At 36.9% G+C, this 20,468-nt stretch overlaps 1 protein-coding gene across 1 annotated transcript in view; it reads left to right on the top strand.

Moving 5' to 3' along the window:
• The window catches only part of si:dkey-22o22.2 (neural-cadherin), a 122,234-nt gene that overhangs the window by 60,433 nt on the left and 41,333 nt on the right, over positions 1-20,468 (top strand). The window contains exons 4-12 of the mRNA XM_017423770.2: positions 2,107-2,311; positions 5,717-5,828; positions 6,906-7,155; positions 7,595-7,737; positions 11,749-11,921; positions 12,016-12,178; positions 12,352-12,522; positions 15,011-15,183; positions 15,818-15,985. Coding sequence (XP_017279259.1) covers positions 2,107-2,311; positions 5,717-5,828; positions 6,906-7,155; positions 7,595-7,737; positions 11,749-11,921; positions 12,016-12,178; positions 12,352-12,522; positions 15,011-15,183; positions 15,818-15,985 — 1,558 coding nt within the window. The remainder of the gene's footprint in view (positions 1-2,106; positions 2,312-5,716; positions 5,829-6,905; positions 7,156-7,594; positions 7,738-11,748; positions 11,922-12,015; positions 12,179-12,351; positions 12,523-15,010; positions 15,184-15,817; positions 15,986-20,468) is intronic.

Below are 20,468 nucleotides of genomic sequence, written 5' to 3'. Positions count from 1 at the left end.
AAACGAAATAAACATTTGAAATATATGAGTTTGTATGTAATGTATGAATATAATATACAAGTTTCACTTTTTAAATGGAATTACTGAAATCAATCTACTTTTTCATGATATTCTAATTTTATGACCAGCACCTGTAAACTTCACATTAGGTTCACAGATCTACTGAGAACGTTTAAATCTGCCATGACTAAGTCTTGAATACACTGTCCTATGCTGAAGACAATGTCAAAAAATATAAGTAAACATTTTTTTTTGGAGTGAATAGTAATACAGGCAGAATTATTGTGTGAAGTGTTTTTTTAATCAAAGTTTCTGTTTAACCTTCAAACTTTGCATAAAATTCATGTAAATTTCACTGCCCTGAAGACTGAGTATGAAAATGGCATTTGTGTGTTTACGTGCGCGTGTTTCCACGGCCAACTCCTTTGGTTTGCATGTCATGTGATGCATGAAAAGATGAGCCCTCAAGAGCGAGACAAAAGAAAAAAGGAAGGGGAAGGAGGAAGGGGAAATATAAGAATGATGGCAGAAGGGAGGAAGAAGATGACAGAAGGATAAAAGATAGAGGGATGAGGCGGAGAAGAAGGGGAGGGTTGGCTGGATGAAGAGGACACAGATGTGTGAGTGTGGCCTGAGGCTGGGAATTTGAAAGTGTGGCAAATTCAAATATTTATTAAAAGTGAGGTCTGGATAAACATGAAGGGGAGTGTGTGAGTGTGTTGGGTCCCTCAGGGCTGCTGGCGCAAAGCACATTGTATTAATATCCAAGTATCCATGCCACCCTGTGAGCAGTATGTGGCTGTATCTAACTATGTGGTTTATGTGTGTGTGTCATTCCTATGTGTTTTTATGTCTTCACATGTGTCTCAGTGTGACTTTGTGTGTTTTAATCAAACTGATTAACCAGGTTGAGATGGTCTTTAAGCTCAGAATAATCCACAAAGGCTGCAGGCTTTAAGCGCACGACTGGATCTCAACCAGTACATCACAGCTCCTCTTCATACTATCAGTCTGTGTGGAAACATAAATGTAGAGCAGCTTTTCTCTGACCTGTAGTTATGTTTATACTTAAAGCAAGACAAGCCAAGTTTATTTATAGAGCAAATTACACACATAAAGAAATTCAAAGTGCTTCATCTTGTCGGAAATGACTGCCAACAATAGGACTAAAAAGGCTACTTGAAATGAGGAAACAATTTCACATCAGGATGTCACAAACATTTATACACATAAGAGATAAAGCAGACATCTTCAGTTTATTTATGACAGTATCACAGTAAAATGCCTCATTTTCAAATTGTGTTTAAATAAAACCAGACATCTGAAAGAAAACTATAAGGCAGAACCTAATGTTTAAATTCCATATAGAGAATGAAAGGGAAAGAATTAAAAACAATTTCTTGCGTACACTTCTTTAGTCTTTATTTGGCCCGTGAAGATGTAGGTTTTGTTTTGTAAGAACTGATTTTTTTTCTGCTGCAGCCTATCATGTTCAGAAATGATTTATGTCCCATAGAGTCTAACTTCAGTCACTCTTTTAGTCAAATAAAGCCTGAATTTTTCTCAGCTCTATGTTAAACTTCCATGTTATGCTTTAATATTAGCCTCTTCGTGAAACCAAAAGAGCCTTGTGCAGGTTATTAAATTGTTGACCTTTTGCATTGCCTCTAGATTTGCAGCAGCAATTTAATTCTTTGTTCATACAGCGACAATTGACATGATAGTCATGGCCACAATACAGCATTGTAGAAGTGAACAATTTCAAATTAAATCTAATCAAATGCAGTCTAATTAATCAAAATTAATTACAGTCAATCCTAGTCCAATCAGCAGGTTTAGATTCAAAATTCAGGGTTTTTTTTGTTTTGGGACTGGAATTGTATGAGAAAGGTTGTAAAAAAAGTTCCCTGGCCTTGAAATGCATTGGATTGCATCCAATCTTTATTTTAATTTAATGCTCAGTATGAGCATACAGAAGGAAGTTGTCCAGCAGAAACAGAGATGGTGTCAGGGAAAGTTCCAGAGCAGCATATCGCTTAAAATGAATTAATCATTATTGTTTGTGTCGCTAACCTCAGCTTTTTTGGTTTGCTACATTCTGGTCAGAGTTGCTGTGGTCCAAGCCATCTCCTTCCAGAAGAAGAGTCTGTCCTACATGCTGCTGGTTAATCCTGGAAATCTGTTCAGCATCAACCAAGAGAGCGGCGCACTCAGCCTCACTAGAACTGTGGACTACGAGAGCGGTCACAACCTCCACAATCTGCAGGTCCGAGCCTCTGAAACCGACACTGGCCTGAGCGGCGTGGCAGAGGTACAATACCAAACACATGCTAACATATTTTCAATGTCACCAAACATTTTGTCATAATCAGTGTAGGAAAATTAAAATCTTAATAATTAGATTATTTCTGTTTGCAAAGGAATACGTTTACTTTTCCTGTAGGTAAATGACTCATCACTCTGTAGTGTTCATTTTTGCTGTCCTGTCAACAGCCTCATGCAAAACTACCCAACCTGGTGCATGACTTTTTCATTTTTGTTTTTCACCAGAAGTTTTGTTTTTTAACTGTGCATTTGCCGACTAGTGTAACCTAGAAAACCTCTCTGTTCACTTTGCTAAATGATGTGATCATATGCAGCCCAGAATGTTATATGAAAAATCCGATCCCAGCGTGACCTCCTTGCATCCTGGGTGAATTCACACCAGTAGTTAAAGCTGTCCACTTGCGATCAAATCCCCCAGGAGGCAAAATAAAGTCAGGCGTGAACAAGGCCACAGAGCTGCTGACCTGTGATCACAGTCACAACTGTTAGTCTGTGGTGAGTGGCCTCTGCCTGTGAACTTTGTCTAGATTTATTATTCTAAAAATGCTACAAACAAAAAAAACAAATGTGATATTTTTTACTTAAAATTTAAAGTATAACAAAAAAACTAAAAAAATAAATCTTAAATTATTTATAGGAGCTTTTAGCATGCCCTGTGTGCTTCAGAACATTTTAAATACATAATACTGAGTGTAAAGGGTCCAGATGTAGTGCAAACCTACCAAAAAAAGAGCAATCTGTATTTCACAAATGTGACTGATTGGTTTGGAGAAGTGAGCATTCTATGAGTTTGTTTATCTGTGTGAATCAAAGGTCTTATAGTTCCTTAAGTGGTTTCACAACCCCTTGATACATGATTAACAGAATAAATAACCATTACTACTCACTGTATTTTAAAACATCTGAAGGTGCTGACCCTTGACTGTTAAACAAGCTGCTCTCTGATGAAAAACTCATTAATTTTAAATGAGAGAAAGTGCCGCCAGTGGATCAGATGTGATGCAACCATTTTATTTAATGTTTATGCTGCATGTGCACTCACTGAACAGGCGTTTAAACTAAAAACATACTGCTGAGCCTCTTGTGAACTGGTTCTGATGAAAACCCAGTGAAAACTCGTGGTTGTTAGGCTGCCATCAGAAAGCTGGCCGAAGTACGCACATGCATTACAAACTGCTAAGTGCATAAACCTGGCAGCAAATCACTGACTCGTGTTCTATTTGTGCAGACTTTAAAAAGCAAAGGGCTAGATACTCACACAGGAGGTGCATCCACACAAACCTCTGAGAAACTGATGATCACCTGCTCTCAGTATCCAGATGGTTTCGACAGAGCAGATAGGTGCTAAAAATCCTCCTAAAGGCTACTGCTGCTCTATAAGCTTGGCTGGCTAAATCATTGTAAAAGCCCTGCCAGTGTGCATTTGTGTGTGCATTTGTGTTAAATGAGTCTGTTTATTAGAGGTAATCGAATGTGGTTTCTGCAGTTTCTCATGCCTTTCAGGTTTATGAGACATTTTAAAACCACCAACATGACATCAGTTCTTCACAGATCCATCCAGCTTCTTTACGCTGACACATCCTTTCAAACTAAGAAAGTTACAAAGAAACTAATCATTCCTAATCACAAAACCTGGGAAAATTGTTTACAGACTAAATGAGTAGTATTTCTCAAAGGAAGTAATGTCCCAATGTGTCGACACATTGAATAAGACATTTTAGGCACCAGTAGTCAATAAATTCTTGTATATTCTGCTAACATACTGTAGGTGTAAAGGTAAATTTACAGGGTACGTGTTTAACAAGTTCACAGTAACAACCTTGTGAATTAGTGACTTAATTAATTGCTTTTATTGTAGCCATGTGTACAGTTTTATAAGAACCTATTTTTATAAGGCTTTGTGTTGCACAGACAGTATAAGAAATTTCATGCAGGATAAATAAATTGTTACTAATAATCCATGTCTGTTTTGTTAACTGCTTTAGTTTGCACTAAACAAAGAGTTTGGGTACCTAAAAAAGCATTAGTTGGTGCTAGCTAACTGATACTAATTACTGATACTGAGTTAGTGCCACATACTTACTTTAACACAAATTTTGGGTAGAAAACTTAATCTGATTTGCTGATAACCCAACCCTGCGGAGTTAAAACTACCCAGGGTTGGCTCAATCCAAATTTGACCCAGTGTTGAGTTTAAAATTGGATTATTTTTAACCTAGTACTTTTTAGTTAGTAGTAGTTAGTAGTTAAATTGATGCATTGAATGTTGTGATTTTGGTCTAGTTTGTCAAGCACAGTTTACAGGTGCAGAGCCAGTGGTGACACGTTTTTTTTTTTATTTTTTCTAAGTGCATTATGTGCCCTTTTTACTTGAATCAGGAAACATTTAGAAATCTTTTATAGTTGATATGCAGACCTGTTCTTTAGAAAGTAAAAAATTGGCACCATTTTCTTTTTCACGAGGAAGAAATCACACAAATTATATTCTGCAGATAACAAAAAGAGCTCATTATGCAGTAAGTAATTACTATTGACAGGTGCTCACTGCCTGCACCACATCATTCAGGGTAATTTGTGCTTCATTTTCACATTTAAAAATAAAAAAATGAAAGCTGTTTGTTTTCTTGTTTCTTTCATATCATCTTTTTTAATTAAAATGCTCTACTTTGGAAAATGCATAATTACTTGCTGGGTCTGAAGTGAAAATAATAACCAATTTTCTTAGTGTTTATAGTGTTTACACTTCAATCTTCCGTATATTTGGTGTATATATGCAGAGGCAGCCATGCATTTAAATTCTCTCAGCTTCTCCTTCTGCTGCCCTGCTGTTGTAGCTGAACAGGTGGTGTGTTGAAAGTTCAGGGCTACAGAGAAAATCTGTGCTCAGGTGGTCAGGTCGGCAGCCTCACCAGCTAAATCAGGCTTTATGGGAATAGAGGCAGGCATTTTTGTTTGAGCTCCAACAGCTTGGGATAAGGATGAACTGGAGAGGAACAGAGGTGAGACAAAGACACAGAGGCTTGACATTTAAAGGGCTTAAAGTAGAGACAGAGTAAAATAGACAGAATGGAAATGAGGTTCTCCCGTCCAGCAGGAGACATACAGCACATTGTTTTATCTTTCCAGATTGTCATACTAGAATGGAAGCAAACATAGAGTCTCACAGTACCCTGAAAAGAACTTCTTCTACCAGAATCTGATCTCCAGACCGATCCCCAGTCTCCCATCAAGGATTGTAATAGTCATAAAGAAGCAAAAATCTAATTAATGCTTGGCAATTGTTGTGTTTCTTTCCCTCACAATTAAGAAATAATTTACCTGGTAACTCTTGCAGTGCTATATGGAAATTCAAATATACTGTATCTGAAATACCAAACAATGCCTCCTGCAGGTTGTTGTTCACGTAACAGATGAGAATGACTGCACACCCGAGTTCCTTCACTCCATCTACAGCAGAGATAACATACCTGAGAGCGTCGCACCTGGAACGTCTCTGCTCCAAGGTAACACATTCACATCGATTTAACACTCCAGTAAAACTCCAATAAGTGACCTCAACATCAACATATTACACTGGTGGTTTTCCTGTGCAAATGTGTGTGTGTGTGTGTGTGTGTGGGTGTGGGTGTGTGTTTATGTGTGTCAGAGCCATCTGTCATAGCTGCTGGTGACTGGTGAAGATCAAACAGTCAAACTTCAGTCAGGCTTTGCTCTTATTAGGCAGGAAGCCAACAACACAAACTCACTCACTTTTTACTTCTATCTTCATGGAGATCTGTGGTGACAAAAACTGCTTTACTATTTTTACCTTTCACCCTCTGGTTCATAAATCAATAATTTAAAGATTTGTTTGAAACATTTTCACAGCAGAGTTTCTGTAGTCATGAGGAAATGGCTTGTTTGCTGCCACCTTTTTATCTCTTTTTGGCTGCGGTCACGTAGTTTACATGAACGCTCCTGTTACTTCTCTGAGAATGTTAGATGCTGTTTACCATGGATTACTAAGATTCATAACAGGATGTAAACCCTTCACTCACCACTACACTCTATAATCTCAGGTTAACTGGCCATTATTGTCCACACAGACATTTGTATTGGGATAATTTCATTTTCAAGTCCATTCTTGGCCTTCTGCCAATTCATATATCCTCCTACTGTATCTGCCATTGAATCAAAGCAGCCACAACCTCCTTTGTCACCCTTACCTTACATTTGATATGTAATGAACTGGGGAAAAGGCATTTTCCTACTTTACTCCTTTTTCTTGGAATAAACTGTAGCAAGACTTGAAACTGTCCAGCTTTTAGGATTTTAGATTTAATAGAAAAGGCAGCTATGAAAACTTGTACCTTTTCTTATTTTGTCCGCTTGTTTTTGTTTATTTCCTATTTTCCTATTTTCTTTCCATCTTTTTTTTCTGAATCCTTATTTGTTTTTCTCCCATATATCCTGATCTGTATTTCCTTCTTATCTCTTCTACTTTAACTTTATTTATTTATTTATTTATTTATTTATTTATTTATTTATTTATTTATTTATTTATCTGTTTTTCTCTTTCTCTTTGTGTTTATGATCTTCAGTTCTGGCTCGTGACTGTGACTCAGGCGTGAACTCTGAGCTGTCTTACTTTATCCCAAGCGGTGATTTTGACATCACATCTGGAGGTGTGGTCAGCCCCGCCCGTCGCCTTGACTACGAGCGGCCCAATCACATCTATGAGTTTGTTGTCGTCGCCGTGGATGCAGGAACGCCTCCTCGCACCGGAACAGCCTCCATCCGCATCCGCGTTGCTAATAGCAACGATGAAGCGCCAATCTTTTCTCAGAATGTGTAAGGTGTTTTCTCTGCATTTCTCTTATTTAAGTTTTGATAAACTTTTCCATTGTTGATTCTACTTTGGTTAATGAACATCAGCAGTCAGTCTTTCTCAGTTTCACTCCTTCTTTCTGACTCTGTCACCCACAGAGTCAATCTGCTAATTAAGATGGGTTTTAAATCAGAATCTATTTTCAAACCTGCTGTTTTCCTCCATCTGTTTTCACTTCATCTTAATGTCTCTTCTCACTCTGCTGTTTCTTTGTTTCCCATTATTGTTTTGTATAATTTTTAACCGTCTGTATTTTGTACTTTGCTGATATGTTATGTCTTGTGTTTTTCATCTTGTATTTGTCTCCTACATTTTATTTTTTTCCAATGAGTTGTCTTTAATATTTTCCACTTCCTTTCTCAGTTTGTGTTCTCTCCCTCTGATTGTCTTTCTCTTTATCAGTTATAAGACCTTCCTCAGTGAAGACGCCGGTCCTGACACTTTGGTTGCCATTGTTCATGCAAATGACCCTGATGGGGATGGTGTCTCTTATGCCATCACCGGCGGCAATGAGGACAGCAACTTCCAGCTGGACAACCAGAAGGGTAAGACATAAATGTTAGTTACAAAAAATAGAAAACATGGTTGTTTTGTTTCTAAAAAAAATAAAATAAAATGAGGAGGCCATCAGACTCAGAAAACTGCTGATAAGACATGATGAATAATGACGAGCAACACATTAAAAACAGTTTAACTGAAATATAGTAATTAACATTCTTCAATACATCATCCCATCTTCTGTTCTTCAGATTCAGTAAGCAGCTTGAAATAATTCTGTCTTTAGTAACTATTCTGAATTTTGTAAAGGTTATCCACTAAGTGATTTATGAACCCAAACAGCTCCTATAAATTTGTTGGAATAGAAGAGTGAGACAAACCAAAGATCGTGGAGCCATCATGTAAAAGTTATGCTCCTCTTTAACCCTGTAGATGTTTTATCTGTTAAGACGCTCATGTAAAAACGTGTTTGTATCCTGCTCTGCCTCTGATGAGACAGTAAGAAATGTTAACATCTTGTTTGCCAGCAAGCAGAGCGCTTAAACACACCCAAACAAGAAAAATAATAATTTTTACACATGTAGACAAGCATTCAGCATTCAGATCATTCACATTTGCACACAGACACAGCAAAGTGGCTGTTTCCATAGTAACAAGTATTTGGGGATAAAGTATGGTCGCAGTAATGAGGCCAGTATACCCCGTGAATGACTCGCTCACACAATACATAAACTAAAAAAAACATGAATACACAAACATAATCACTAGAGTTTTCAAACACAAACTGTTCATCTGCTCATCAGAGTCCCCAGTGTGGTTTACTCATTTGAATCTTTGGTTTCCTGTCTGTGTGAGGACCAAGTTGGATTAAATCGGTAACATTTTGTGTCTAAAAAAGGAAAAACCTGTAATTTCAGAAACAGGACCAATAATGTCAAATGTAATAAATTGCACTAAATAACGGTGCTTTTATTTGTTTGATTGATTTCTTTGTATTGCATTCCTATTTTACAGTGACAACAAATTTATAAAATGATTTTTAGAACAAAGTTTACCCTAAAGTACCATTAAAAAGTTTTAAACCCCCTCTATTTTCTTTATATTTTGCTCAGGGACCCAGACGTTCTGGTATTCTTTTACAGTGGTCTTGAGTTTTAGTTCTTCAGGCTTTCTGAAGAACTTTTAAAAGGTTTCTTTGGACTTTAACTGCTTTTTCATTATTTTCTGTTTAGTCCTTGTACCCGACCATGACAACATAATGAAAGTTAAAATTACAAAAAAACCATCAGACCTGACACAAAACCTGAGATGCATCATCTTTCAGCTGATCATCTTCATGTCAAGTTTGCATCTAATAGGTCTTTGAGAATCACCTTGTTGTTTTTACTTTATGTCTACAAAAAGTGTTTTTTTTTATTCTTTGCTAAGCTGTTTATTATGTGTCAACTCAGGTTCATCCTTTGAGTTAGGGGGCATTTTCTATGTCTTAATGATTCATAGGTCAGAGTTAAGTGGTTAAAAAATCTAAAATGTCAAGTATTCGACTGAAAATTAAAAACGAAGAAGCAGACAAAGTTCAGATAAATTTTGGACTTTCAGAATGACTGGAGAACCATTGCCCTACACCACTGGAAGAAAAGTACAAAAAGCTTGGCTCTTTGAAGATAACAGACAAAAAGTGATAGATGTCTCAAGATTTTTGCAGTGAAGAGTTTTCAAAGAAGCCAAAAGCTACAACTATATTGTTTCTGCTGTTTTTCCATGATGCAGCACCTAATGTTTCATTGGAAACATTACATTCTAAGTAAAGTAATAAAGTAAAGTAATAATAGTTTTACACTGTCATTGTTAAATTTTCAATTTGATCCAGAGACATATTATAATACCAGACCAACTGGCTCTGCCTTCTGTTGTTGTTGGTAATTGAAGCCAGCAGGAACTGTTTTACGGAAGCTGCCATGTTGTATTTTTGGAACCAGCCTCTGTGCATAACACAGTTTGACCAAACCTGAAGCAAGTGGCTCTGCTCTTCAGCATATATTGCCACTTAAAAATGTATTACTTTCTTCAGGATCTGTTTTAACACACACTTTTCTGGGACAGTTCTTTGTTTTAGTGGACAGTACTTTGATGTAGTTTTATCACCCAGCATGCACTGCTCCATTGTTCACATGCATCCATGCACAAACAGACATAAACATGAACATTTGCACATAAATGATACATTAAGGCTCTCAATTATATGCAGACACACAGACACAAACTCACCCGCACGCACACACACTCATACACTCGTGCAGCAGATGGCCTTTGGCTTGCTCGACTGTTCTGCTTTGTCACTTCAAAGCATTGTGAAGTATTTTCATGTAGATGTGATCGCACCCTCCCAGCATCCGTGTCTATGTTCATGTTGCAACCAAAGCTGCTTATTTGTTTCCCAGTTTGTTTGCGCTGCTTCTCTGTTATGTTAATGTAGAAGTGATTGTTAGTGCAGAGAAATGAAATTTGTTTTAGACCCGAGTTAGTTTTTTTTTTTTTCCAGGCTTGAGCTGACAGGTTGTTCTGTTGTTGACCTACAGAGCAGAAAATAACAAAACACCACTTTTCATCTACAGCGTTTTTAAGCTATGTGTTAGCTGTCTTTTATACTCACCTACATGATTCTCTTTGTGGATGTTGAAGCTGAGAAGCAACCACCGAAAACACTCGTCTGTAAAGCTGAAGAGTGAACTAAAATTGTTTCAGCTTTTTTAGTTCACTTTTTATAAAGTGAATATTGACAGCACGAGCTGTAGCTTCAGGGTGTTTTTCTTTAAATCTATGTTTATGCTGGGGCATATTTTTAATTTTATTCTTCTCCAGAGGAGTTTGTGTGTTGTGAAAACAGCTGAGTCCCCTGGCAGAAGAAACCACCATTTATGTCTGTGAACGTGATAGTGTTTTAGGAACATCTTGAAACTCATGCAAATTTGTACAAATGCAAAGAGCCTTACTAACCCTATTCTAAATGTGTGTCAATTTTGTCCCAAATGTTTTCAGTTTTCTTTGAATAACTTTTTAGAGTACAACTTCCTAAAACAATTAAAGGCCTCACATTTCTTGAAGGAATGCATATCATCCATTGCAATTCATGCCAGAAATTTAAACTAAGATCATTTTATATTGAGAAATGATGGCATTACAGCCATTTTAGTCAAACCTTGAAAAATAACATTATTTTCAATCTTATGTGATATTGTGCATGATTTGCTAGTACTTGGATTGTATGTTGTGAATGACTGTCAGCTGCTACCACACCAAATTTTTCCACATCTGTAAATTTCACTGAGATATAGCCATTTTTGTCTAGGCTAATGTCAAATAGCTGTGGCAGCCACCTGGAATTAGGTTGACTCCAAATGTCGGTGAGTTGTAGATGTACGTGCAATGATTTCTTTCTGAAAGTTTCATTAAAATATGTTCTGTGATACATTAATTTTGCTAAAGGTATAAACAAACAAACACTGCTAAAACTATTTTTACCTTCACCTTTGGCAACAAGTGATACTAAATAATAATGTAAGCAGTTAAATTGCAGGACTTACCTTTATGTCCAATGTGCTGCTGGTACCATAGATGACATCATTCTCATTGATGCATCTGTATTTTTGCAGCATTTTCCCAGTTGAGATTATAAAAAGTAAAATTGTTTCAGTTACTTTTTGTGGTTTTCAAACTTAGGAAGAAGTGAAAGTTAGCAAAATAATAAGAAATTTAGATTAGTTTATTAGAACAATTTTTAAAATACTGACTTTTTTTTAGTGCAGCAACCAAACTGTTCACCTGTTAGCAACTCCTAAACACATCAATTAGCCCTAATTATACATTTTGTTCATCTATAGCTTATAAGTAATATATAATAATAACTGAAAGAAAAAAAGATTTTTTAAGTAAATAGACCTAATAGGAAGCACAAAAGATGGAAATACTCAAGCATAAGTGCCTCAAACTTGTTTCTAAGTGCAGCAACTGTGTAAATCTTAGCTGACGGCCACTTGCTTTGACATTTCTGTCCACAGGCATTATAAAGCTGCGGCGGAGTCCTCCTCCGAGGCTCAGGGGGCCGCAGTACGTCCTCAACATCACTGCCACAGATGATAATGCATCTGGGGGTCCATATCCACTCAGCAGTTCTGCACAGGTCATCGTTGGGATTAATGACATCAACAACAACAAGCCGCTGTTTGAGGAGGTGACAGAATTCATCCTGTCATATTCTGAGTTCAAATAAAAAACATTTATTTACTACAAGTTCATCTTTTTAATTCTACAATTTGTCCCCTCAGTGTCAGAACTACAACGCAGCTGTTCTGGAGAACCAGCCACCAGGGACGTTCGTCCTGAGCGTCCAGGCATACGACGCCGATATGGGGGTTAACGGAGAGGTCAAATATGGCATCATGCACAGGGATGGAGTGTCGTCTGGGTTTGAAATACACCCTGACACCGGTGAGCTCTACAGAAACGTTAAATCTCAGTACCTTTAGTGTCAAAATCCAACCAAAATACAAAAAGATGAAGCAAATTTACGTCTCATATAGTTTTCTGTGATAGGGTGCATGTACTAACAAGAGGAAATGTGTCATTGAGCTGATTATAATGTCATTTTTGTGTTTTACCAGGGGTGATAACAACGACGGGGAGTTTTGACCGGGAGCGTCAGAGGGAGTTCACTCTTTCTGTGACAGCCACTGATCAGGCCGAGGAGCCGCTGATCGGAATCTGTCAGATCACAGTGCTGATCTCAGATGAGAACGACAACGACCCCAAGTTTGAAAACAGCCGCTATCAGTGTAAGAGCTACTACTACCATAAGAGGTTTCTTAGTTTGATGATCATCCATCCAACCATTTTTTACCCACTTTTTCATTTCTGCATCATGGGGGATCTGGTGCCCTTCTCCAGCAGTCATTGTGTGATAAGCAGGGTAGTTTGATAATTAGCTTAACTTTATTTTGTTGGAATCTCAGGATGTGTGTTCACTGTCCACTGACACTTTCATACAAACTGTCTTTTTACAAGTTTCAGGATAAACCTGAGTTTGAGGAAAATAGGTGAACAACTAACTGAATGTTTGCTGTTACCGTCGTCTACTAATCTGCATCTTTGTAATCCTGGAAAGCTTTTAAGACTGATGAAATATTCGCAGCCAGCCCCGTGGGTTGGTGTTTGTTTACGATGTGTGCAAATATGTGTTTTGATAAGCGTCTTGTCAGAAGTTCTTTGCGTCCGATTACAGAAACGCACAGAGTGGCTCATTAACTATTTAAGAAGTGGATTTAAATGTTTCTGGGACGTGCATTCATTTGCTGCTGGTTAGTATGTGTCTGTGTGTTGTTTGCAGGGGGTTCTCCTGCAAGGATATGCTTCTTATTAACCAACTGGTAAATAATCCTATAGGCTCTGTTTACATACAACACTGTGCAAAGGTTTTGCATTTTAGGAAAGGGTTGATTACCAACTTCTGAGTGTTTTATCTTTTTTTTTGTATTAGCTGTAGCATTTAGAGTTTCCCTCTCCTGCAGAGCAGTCTGTTTGCTGTGAAGTTAACTGTGTCCTCTGGCAACAGAAACTACTTTCAGATGTCTATGAACATGAAAGCAATTTAAATTCAGTATAGACTAACAACACTTGGGAAAATATTGGCATTTTGCTGTAAACACTTGCAATAAAAACAGAGGAGAAGCTTCACCGACATATACCAAACTGATTTCTAAAGTCATACTTGAAGAGATCACAAATATAGAAATGCATTGAAGTTGGGAGGACAACATTCTGTAGCAAATGGGTTTTAAAAAATAGCACAAATGCAAGCTGAAAGCAGACAAAAGGTAAAACATGAATATTTTTCCTAAGAAATCTCACTTTGCATTGCCAATAAAAATTATATATATATATATATATATATATATATATATATATATGGCTTTTGAAGTAAGTCAACTATTTTTCTAGACCTTTTATATTCCTATAGACCTTTTCTCTGTACAAATAAGAGCAGGTGTCACAATTCTGATTTCTCATTCTCAGTTTCTAACTGGAAACTCCATTTTGGTTCCACATGTATCTGCAAAAGGGTAAAAAAGATGTGCAAAAACCAGGAGGTTCAAATTCAATAGATTAGAATTAATCATACATGTTTAACTAAATAAATGACAACATTATTTTTTATTGTAATCTATTAACTATTAGAAAGGAAATATTTAAAATGTGTCCAAATTTAAACACTTTTTTGCCATTTCTGCTGCTTATTTTGGTTCAATTCCTTGTTTTCAGTGTTATCATTTTTTTCATTGTTATGCTTTCTAAGTCCCAAGAGACAGAAATGTAGTAGAAAAATATCTTTGCATCTGTAAACACTATCTGTCTTTAAAGTTGCATTAATTTGATACAGCGTACAGATTAATCAAATTAGTATTATATTCATTTTAATTCATCATGGGTGGTTAAAGAAAACTGAAACTAGATCATCAAGATTCAAGCGTAATGATAAAGTGAAGACTTAAATCTGTGTGTTTGACACTCCTGGTTGTTTTGGTCATTTCTCTGTGAAACATATTAGACTCAATATGATCATATTAGTCTTCAGCTGATATTTACCCACTGAGATCCAGAACAGCATTCTTATTGACATAATGCCTGAAATGCAGTATTTCAGAGGGAAATGCAGCTGCCGACCTCCTTTTCTCTCGTTGTTTTTGTTGTCTGATCAGCGCTGACATGCATCACAGTCAGCAGGATTGGAGGTTATATTCATAAATTTAAAAATGTGTGTGTTGACTTTGCAGAGTGAGACCCAGAAATGACAAAATGAGGTGACAGTGTGCTGACACATCACAATGCTGCGTTCACATTATTATAATATCTGCTTACCATCCCATAATATAATGTTACACAGTGTTCAGTCAAGTTTATTAAAATTCTGTCTTTCTGCTCTGGAATAGAACAGGGTTTTGGTTGGAGCTGGTGCATCATGGGTAACATGTAACTTATGTACTTGTTACCTCCTCCAACCAAGGAGGTTATGTTTCCTGTAGTGTTTGTTTGTTTGTTTGTTTGTTTGTTTGTTTGTTTGTTTGTTTGTTTGTTTGTTTGTTTGTTTGCAAGATTACTCAAAAATTAATGAACAGGTTTTTTTGAATTTTTCAGGAAATGTTCACAAGAAACAATTTATTAAATTTTGGTGGTGATCCGGATTGGACTTTTTTTTTTAAGGATGCTATGGCCATGGCAGAGGTTTGTGCTTCTTGTTTCTTACTGTAAATCTTCTGCTTCTCTAAGACTTCCTGAGAGAGGACACTCCAGTTGGGACTAGTTTCCTGCGGGCAGCAGCCCATGATGACGACCAGGGGAGCAACGCAGCCATTACCTACTCACTGTCCAATCAGAAGCCAGCTTACCTGCACATCAACCCCAGCACCGGCTGGATTTATGTCAACCACCCCATCTCACAGGTCAGAAACACACCATCAGCTGCTGCAATACTTCAGCTTTTAGAACTCTACTTGGGCATTTTTCAGTGAAATGTTGCTGCTGAGGTGGTGATAAATTTCAATTCAGAGTTGGTTTAAGTTTGTAACCAGGTTTTCACAAGCCAGAGAGTTACATTAGTGCTATATTATCACTGTAAACATGCCACAAACACATTTAAACATTGCTTTTACAATTGTGGGCCACAGTGCAGGAAAATAGTGATCTTTTTGTCAGATCTTAATACTTTTTTTCTCTTTCTTTGCACCTATATATCATCAGTTTGCATTTATTATTTATGCATTTGCGAGCAATAATCTGTGACTGTGAGAGTCATTTCTCCTCACATGATTACTTCTGTTCACATATAGTTAAAATTCCCCCACTAAGGATGATTTCCCAAAAAAATTCTGTCACTTTGCAAAGATTTTTCTCCCTTCCTTCCTCTCCAAAATGTCCTAATTTTGCACAATCTACTAAAATGTTCTTTTCCACTTCCTGTCTTCCTGTTTCAACAGTCTCTGGTGCTTTTCAGATCAAAGCAGCCTCTCCAAAGTTATCTAACATTTTCTTGCTTTTGTTTAAATTTAGCTTACTTATTTACTGTATGGTTTACAGACGTCCAGGATCAACCAACAGATTGTGGCGTCAGATGGAGGAAACCGCAGCAGCTCTGTGGAGCTGACTGTCATCATCACCAACGTCCACAACCAGCCGCCCCAGTGGGAGCAGCCAGAGTATTGGGTCACTGTACCGGAAAACACCATCCGAGATGCCAAGATAGTGGTGAGTCGAGGTCATGACACTGAAATCTGACGAGTCAAGTTTGTTTGTTTGTTTGAAATGTGTTTGTTGAACCCACTTTTTATTCTCTCAGTGGATCTGAAGTTTTAGATGCTCTGACCTTCTCAGGTGCTTTTTAATACACTACAATTTAATAACTACCTGGGTGCTGTGCAAGATAAAAATATATTCATTACACTGATAGATTTAATGTCATTTTTAGTATAGCTGTAATCACAGTATATTAGTTGTGTTTAACAGATTTTTATGGTTTGTTTGTCATTAAACACAAGATTTTAGAAGTGAAACTGCTTTGATATAACTTTACAGTGACTGGCTGTTAACATTTTGTCTTATTGTGCCAAATTTCTGTTAATCACTTCTTTTCTCTCCTATTGGTCAAACATGAATATATGTAAAACATTTTTTGAGAATTTATCTGTTTAAAAACAGTGTATCTGAGTAGAAGAAAGGCTTACAATTGTAAAGAACTGACACTTGCTGAAACTAGGTCAAAAAGGAAGACAACATGATGACATAATGAATATTCAAATTCATGCATGGCATTGTTTATTGACATTTAGCATCTTTCCTGGAGGCTCTCCGTGGCTGCTTTCCATTTAAAGAAGTTAGCAATAGTTTACCTGGCTCTCATTGTTTTTAAAAAATCAACTTTTCATTTCACTCTAACAAAGGGGACAAGAGTCAGGTTTTTTTGTTTCTTTTTCTTGCAATATAACATAAAGCTAGCTGGAAATTATTCTTGGCATGACTTTGTTTATGGTTGCTGTGACTTCTTCAAAAAGTTTGCCTTAAAAGCAGAAGAACAGGAAATGAAGCTTATGCTGATCATTTTTCTGAGCTCTAAGGTGTCGTGTTTGGCGGGTAGCAGACACATAAAAAAGGGAGAATATTTAAACCCAGTTGTTCTCCTGCAGCAGTCAAAAAGCTCTCTTTCATTTTACATCCTTCTTCATGCCTTTGCAGGGCACCCTGAGGAAGCTCGAAACACTCTTTCTTCCTCTTCATCCTGCTCTCCTCCCTTTTCCGCTCATCCATCCCTCCCTCGTTCTCCATCTCTGCGTCAGCACGTTTAGCTGAGCCCTTCTAAACTCTTTTTTGCCGAGTAAACAACAAACCCGCCCTGAGTCTGTCTCACCTGACTCACTTCAACCTACACACATAGATTGCTTGTAGACCTCCAGGGTTTTTTCTCTCTTTTGATCCCTCCATCCTAATTTGCTCTCTTTTCCTAAGCCGCCAGTTTAGAAGGTGGAGGAGTTTTCACCCTCCAGCTGCTCGATTTCATGGCGGTTAGTCAGTTTTCAAATAGTTGCTGGGCGTGTGCGAATGTGCGATTGTGTGCGTGCTTCGGTGTGCCGCTGTGCTTCTTTTAGAGCCTGTTTTTTTTTTCTCTGAAAAGCCTGAAAATGCTGGTGATGATTGGAGGTTTTTCCACCCACAGCTCCATCTGTCAGAGATGATTGAGGAGAAGGAGAAAATTACACCTGCTGTCAGAGCATCACAATGGACTCTCATCACCTCAGAAAAACAGACGTTTAATTACTGTGTTTAACCTGACAGAGACTGCGTGATGGGGGGAGGAGGGAGAGAGGGATGGTGGGAGGAGAGGGAGTCAACTATAGGAGAACAAAACCTTTATAAGACAGACTAACACATTGTTGATTTTGGTCTTTTCATTGAGTATATTGGCAGCAAGAAAAATTATACCATGAATCTCTAGGTCAGATTATAACGAAGCATTTAGAGTTTTTTTTTTAATACTTTTCTTGTTGGTGGATGTCCACCTCTTTTTTATAAGTACAAGCAAAGAAAAAGTGTTCCAGGTATAAGCATCCAAACATCAACATAAAAATAATCCTTTACCTAATTAGTCTTAGCAACAAAATATAGTGAGACTACTTACAGATCTAGTTGTCAGGAGTTGTACCGATGTGGATGGTGTAATGTTAAGAAATATTATTAGAATCAGCTTTGTGCAGAGCTTTGAAAGTGACCATTATAAAGATAGTGAGGGCTAAAACCACCAGCATTTCAGCCACAGATTCTGACATTTTATCTTTTTTTTACTTTCTAAAAACAAAAACATAAAGTGTCTTAATGAAAACTTTATCAAGATTCGTTTTCATAATGTGATTCAGTAAATGGAAGACCTGAGAAAAACAGAGAACAAAACATGTGAAAAAACTAACAGAAACTAGAATGTTAATGCAATGGTGTCTTATACCAATATTTAACTACTTTTCTTGGATCTTCTATAAAAATAAAACTAATAAATGACATGGGTTGGTTTATTTATTTGTGATTTTGGTTCAGACTTTTACACTGATGAACCATGAACATGAATGAATTCAGTTTTACTCTATGTAAACTTAACTTTAGGGTTGTTCTTAAAAAGTGTGATTTTCTATAACACTAAGTAATAATAATTATTGGATAATAAATTTCTGAATTATTCCTAAAGATTAGTGAGACAATAAATTTAGAAATAGGTTGCCAACTTTTTGTAAAGCGCTGGTTGTTAGATTCAATTGTTTGTTTTATGTTTTATTTTTAAAATTCTTATCTTGATATCAATTAAGACTGGCAAACATGTAACAGAGTTAAAAGTCAAATAATAATTAAAACTCTGGAGTGGAGGAGTGAAGGTAGAGGACGATAAAAGAGCATGGCAATGCAAAACTTGAGTAAATGTACTATACCTAATTACTTATTACTCATTTGTTTGATTTTTTAATTAAGATTTTATTGAGTTTGATACATTAAGTCACCATTAACTTCAGCTGATTAATATGTATAATTAACTAAAGTTGACAATCTGCACAAATCACTCAGAAGTCTGAGATATGTCCTCCTCTTCTTCCTCCTCCTCTTTCCTCCTTCATCTCCTCTGCTGTGTTAATTGCTCGGAGAAGGAACTGTTGTTTTAAATTTAGCAGCCTTAACAAGGTCTGTAATCACATTGTTAACAAGGTAGAAGAAGAAAGAAGCTGCTTAGGTGGAAGGTGGTGTATGTTAAATCTCCATATAAATAAGCTGGAGCCTTCTCTCACTCAACTTATAATAGTTTCCTCATCTGTTGACTTCCTCCCGCTTTCTTCCCCATCCTGTTTATGTTTTATGTTGTTACAGATAGTTTTTAACCACAGATAAACCTTAAAATATTCATTTTGTGGTGGCTCAGCAAGGTGTTTTGATGTACATTAGCTTTATCTCAGGCAGGAAAATCTCAAAATATTTACATCTTATGTGTGCATGACGCCTTTAGTTAAAATACGTGATAAAATTTGGTGTTTATACAAGTAAAATAATTGTGTGCTTAATAATGTTACAAGTAAAACAATCTCAAAACCAAACTTAAGAAAGAATGTTCTTTATTGTGTGTATTTGGAAAAGTTATAGTTTAGTACTTCAGTTACAGGGGATGTTTGACTTTAGATCCAAAAACTGGTTAAACTGGTAAATTGGTAAAGGATATTTAAAGGAGTGGTATCAGCTGATGATAAGCTTGGGTTTAGTGAGTTTTAGGCACGGAGAAATGGCTGTTAGAACTGTGGTGTAATTTACACAAATGAAACCTGTACTAGAAGTCGAGATTGAAGTATTAGCAGTGTTTTGATCTGGTGTCAAATGGATATGGAAACCAAGTATTTATGACAAGGTGAATTAAGAGTAACAGCTGAAACCTGCCTCAGTTTGAAGCACAATGATGAGAAGGAGAGAGAAAGAGCCTAAGCAGAGCCAGACCCTATAATAAGGAAAATAAAACAAAGCTGTAAGGTTTGAAGTATTGTGCAATATGGTTGCAGTTTTTCACATTGTTATCTAAGGTTGTGAGTGACTAGAAAATCAATTCACCCTCAGGCACGAGTTACAAACATTCTCATTTTATGGCTTTATAGACAATTTATTAACCAAGCTAATTGCATTAACCTGCAACTTTGTTCATTGTCAGCTCTGAAACAGAACATATACTGATCAGTGACGATTTTTAAAGCAATGACAGGGAAGGTAAATAATGATTTTTCTCATTGCAGTGGCACATGTCAACAGATGGAAAATAGTAGGCATCAAGTAAGTGGGCAGATCTTGAAGCTGATGTGTTGGAAGTGGTAAAAATGGGCAAGTTTATGGATTTGAATGACTTTGACAAGGGAGAAATTGTGATGTCCTGACAACCGCGTCAGAGCACCTCAGAAATAGCAGGTCTATTTGAGGCAAGCAGTGAACCAGTGACAGGGTCAGGGGCACCAGCATGATGTACGGTGCTGTAACCAAAAACATTTTGCCTCAGTATACCTTACAAACAACATACTTCGACACAACAAAGGTGCATCAGTCATGTCTTTATAATATGTCAAAAAATCTTTAAATTACCACTAACACCCTCCTAGTAAAATAATTGTTTGTTTTTATCATATAAACACTTGAAAGTATGTCATCACATGGGCTATAGATGCATAGA

This window comes from Kryptolebias marmoratus, linkage group LG16, assembly GCF_001649575.2.
Source record: "Kryptolebias marmoratus isolate JLee-2015 linkage group LG16, ASM164957v2, whole genome shotgun sequence".
Classification (NCBI taxonomy): Eukaryota; Metazoa; Chordata; class Actinopteri; order Cyprinodontiformes; family Rivulidae; genus Kryptolebias; species Kryptolebias marmoratus.
This window is presented reverse-complemented; position numbering and strand designations above follow the sequence as displayed.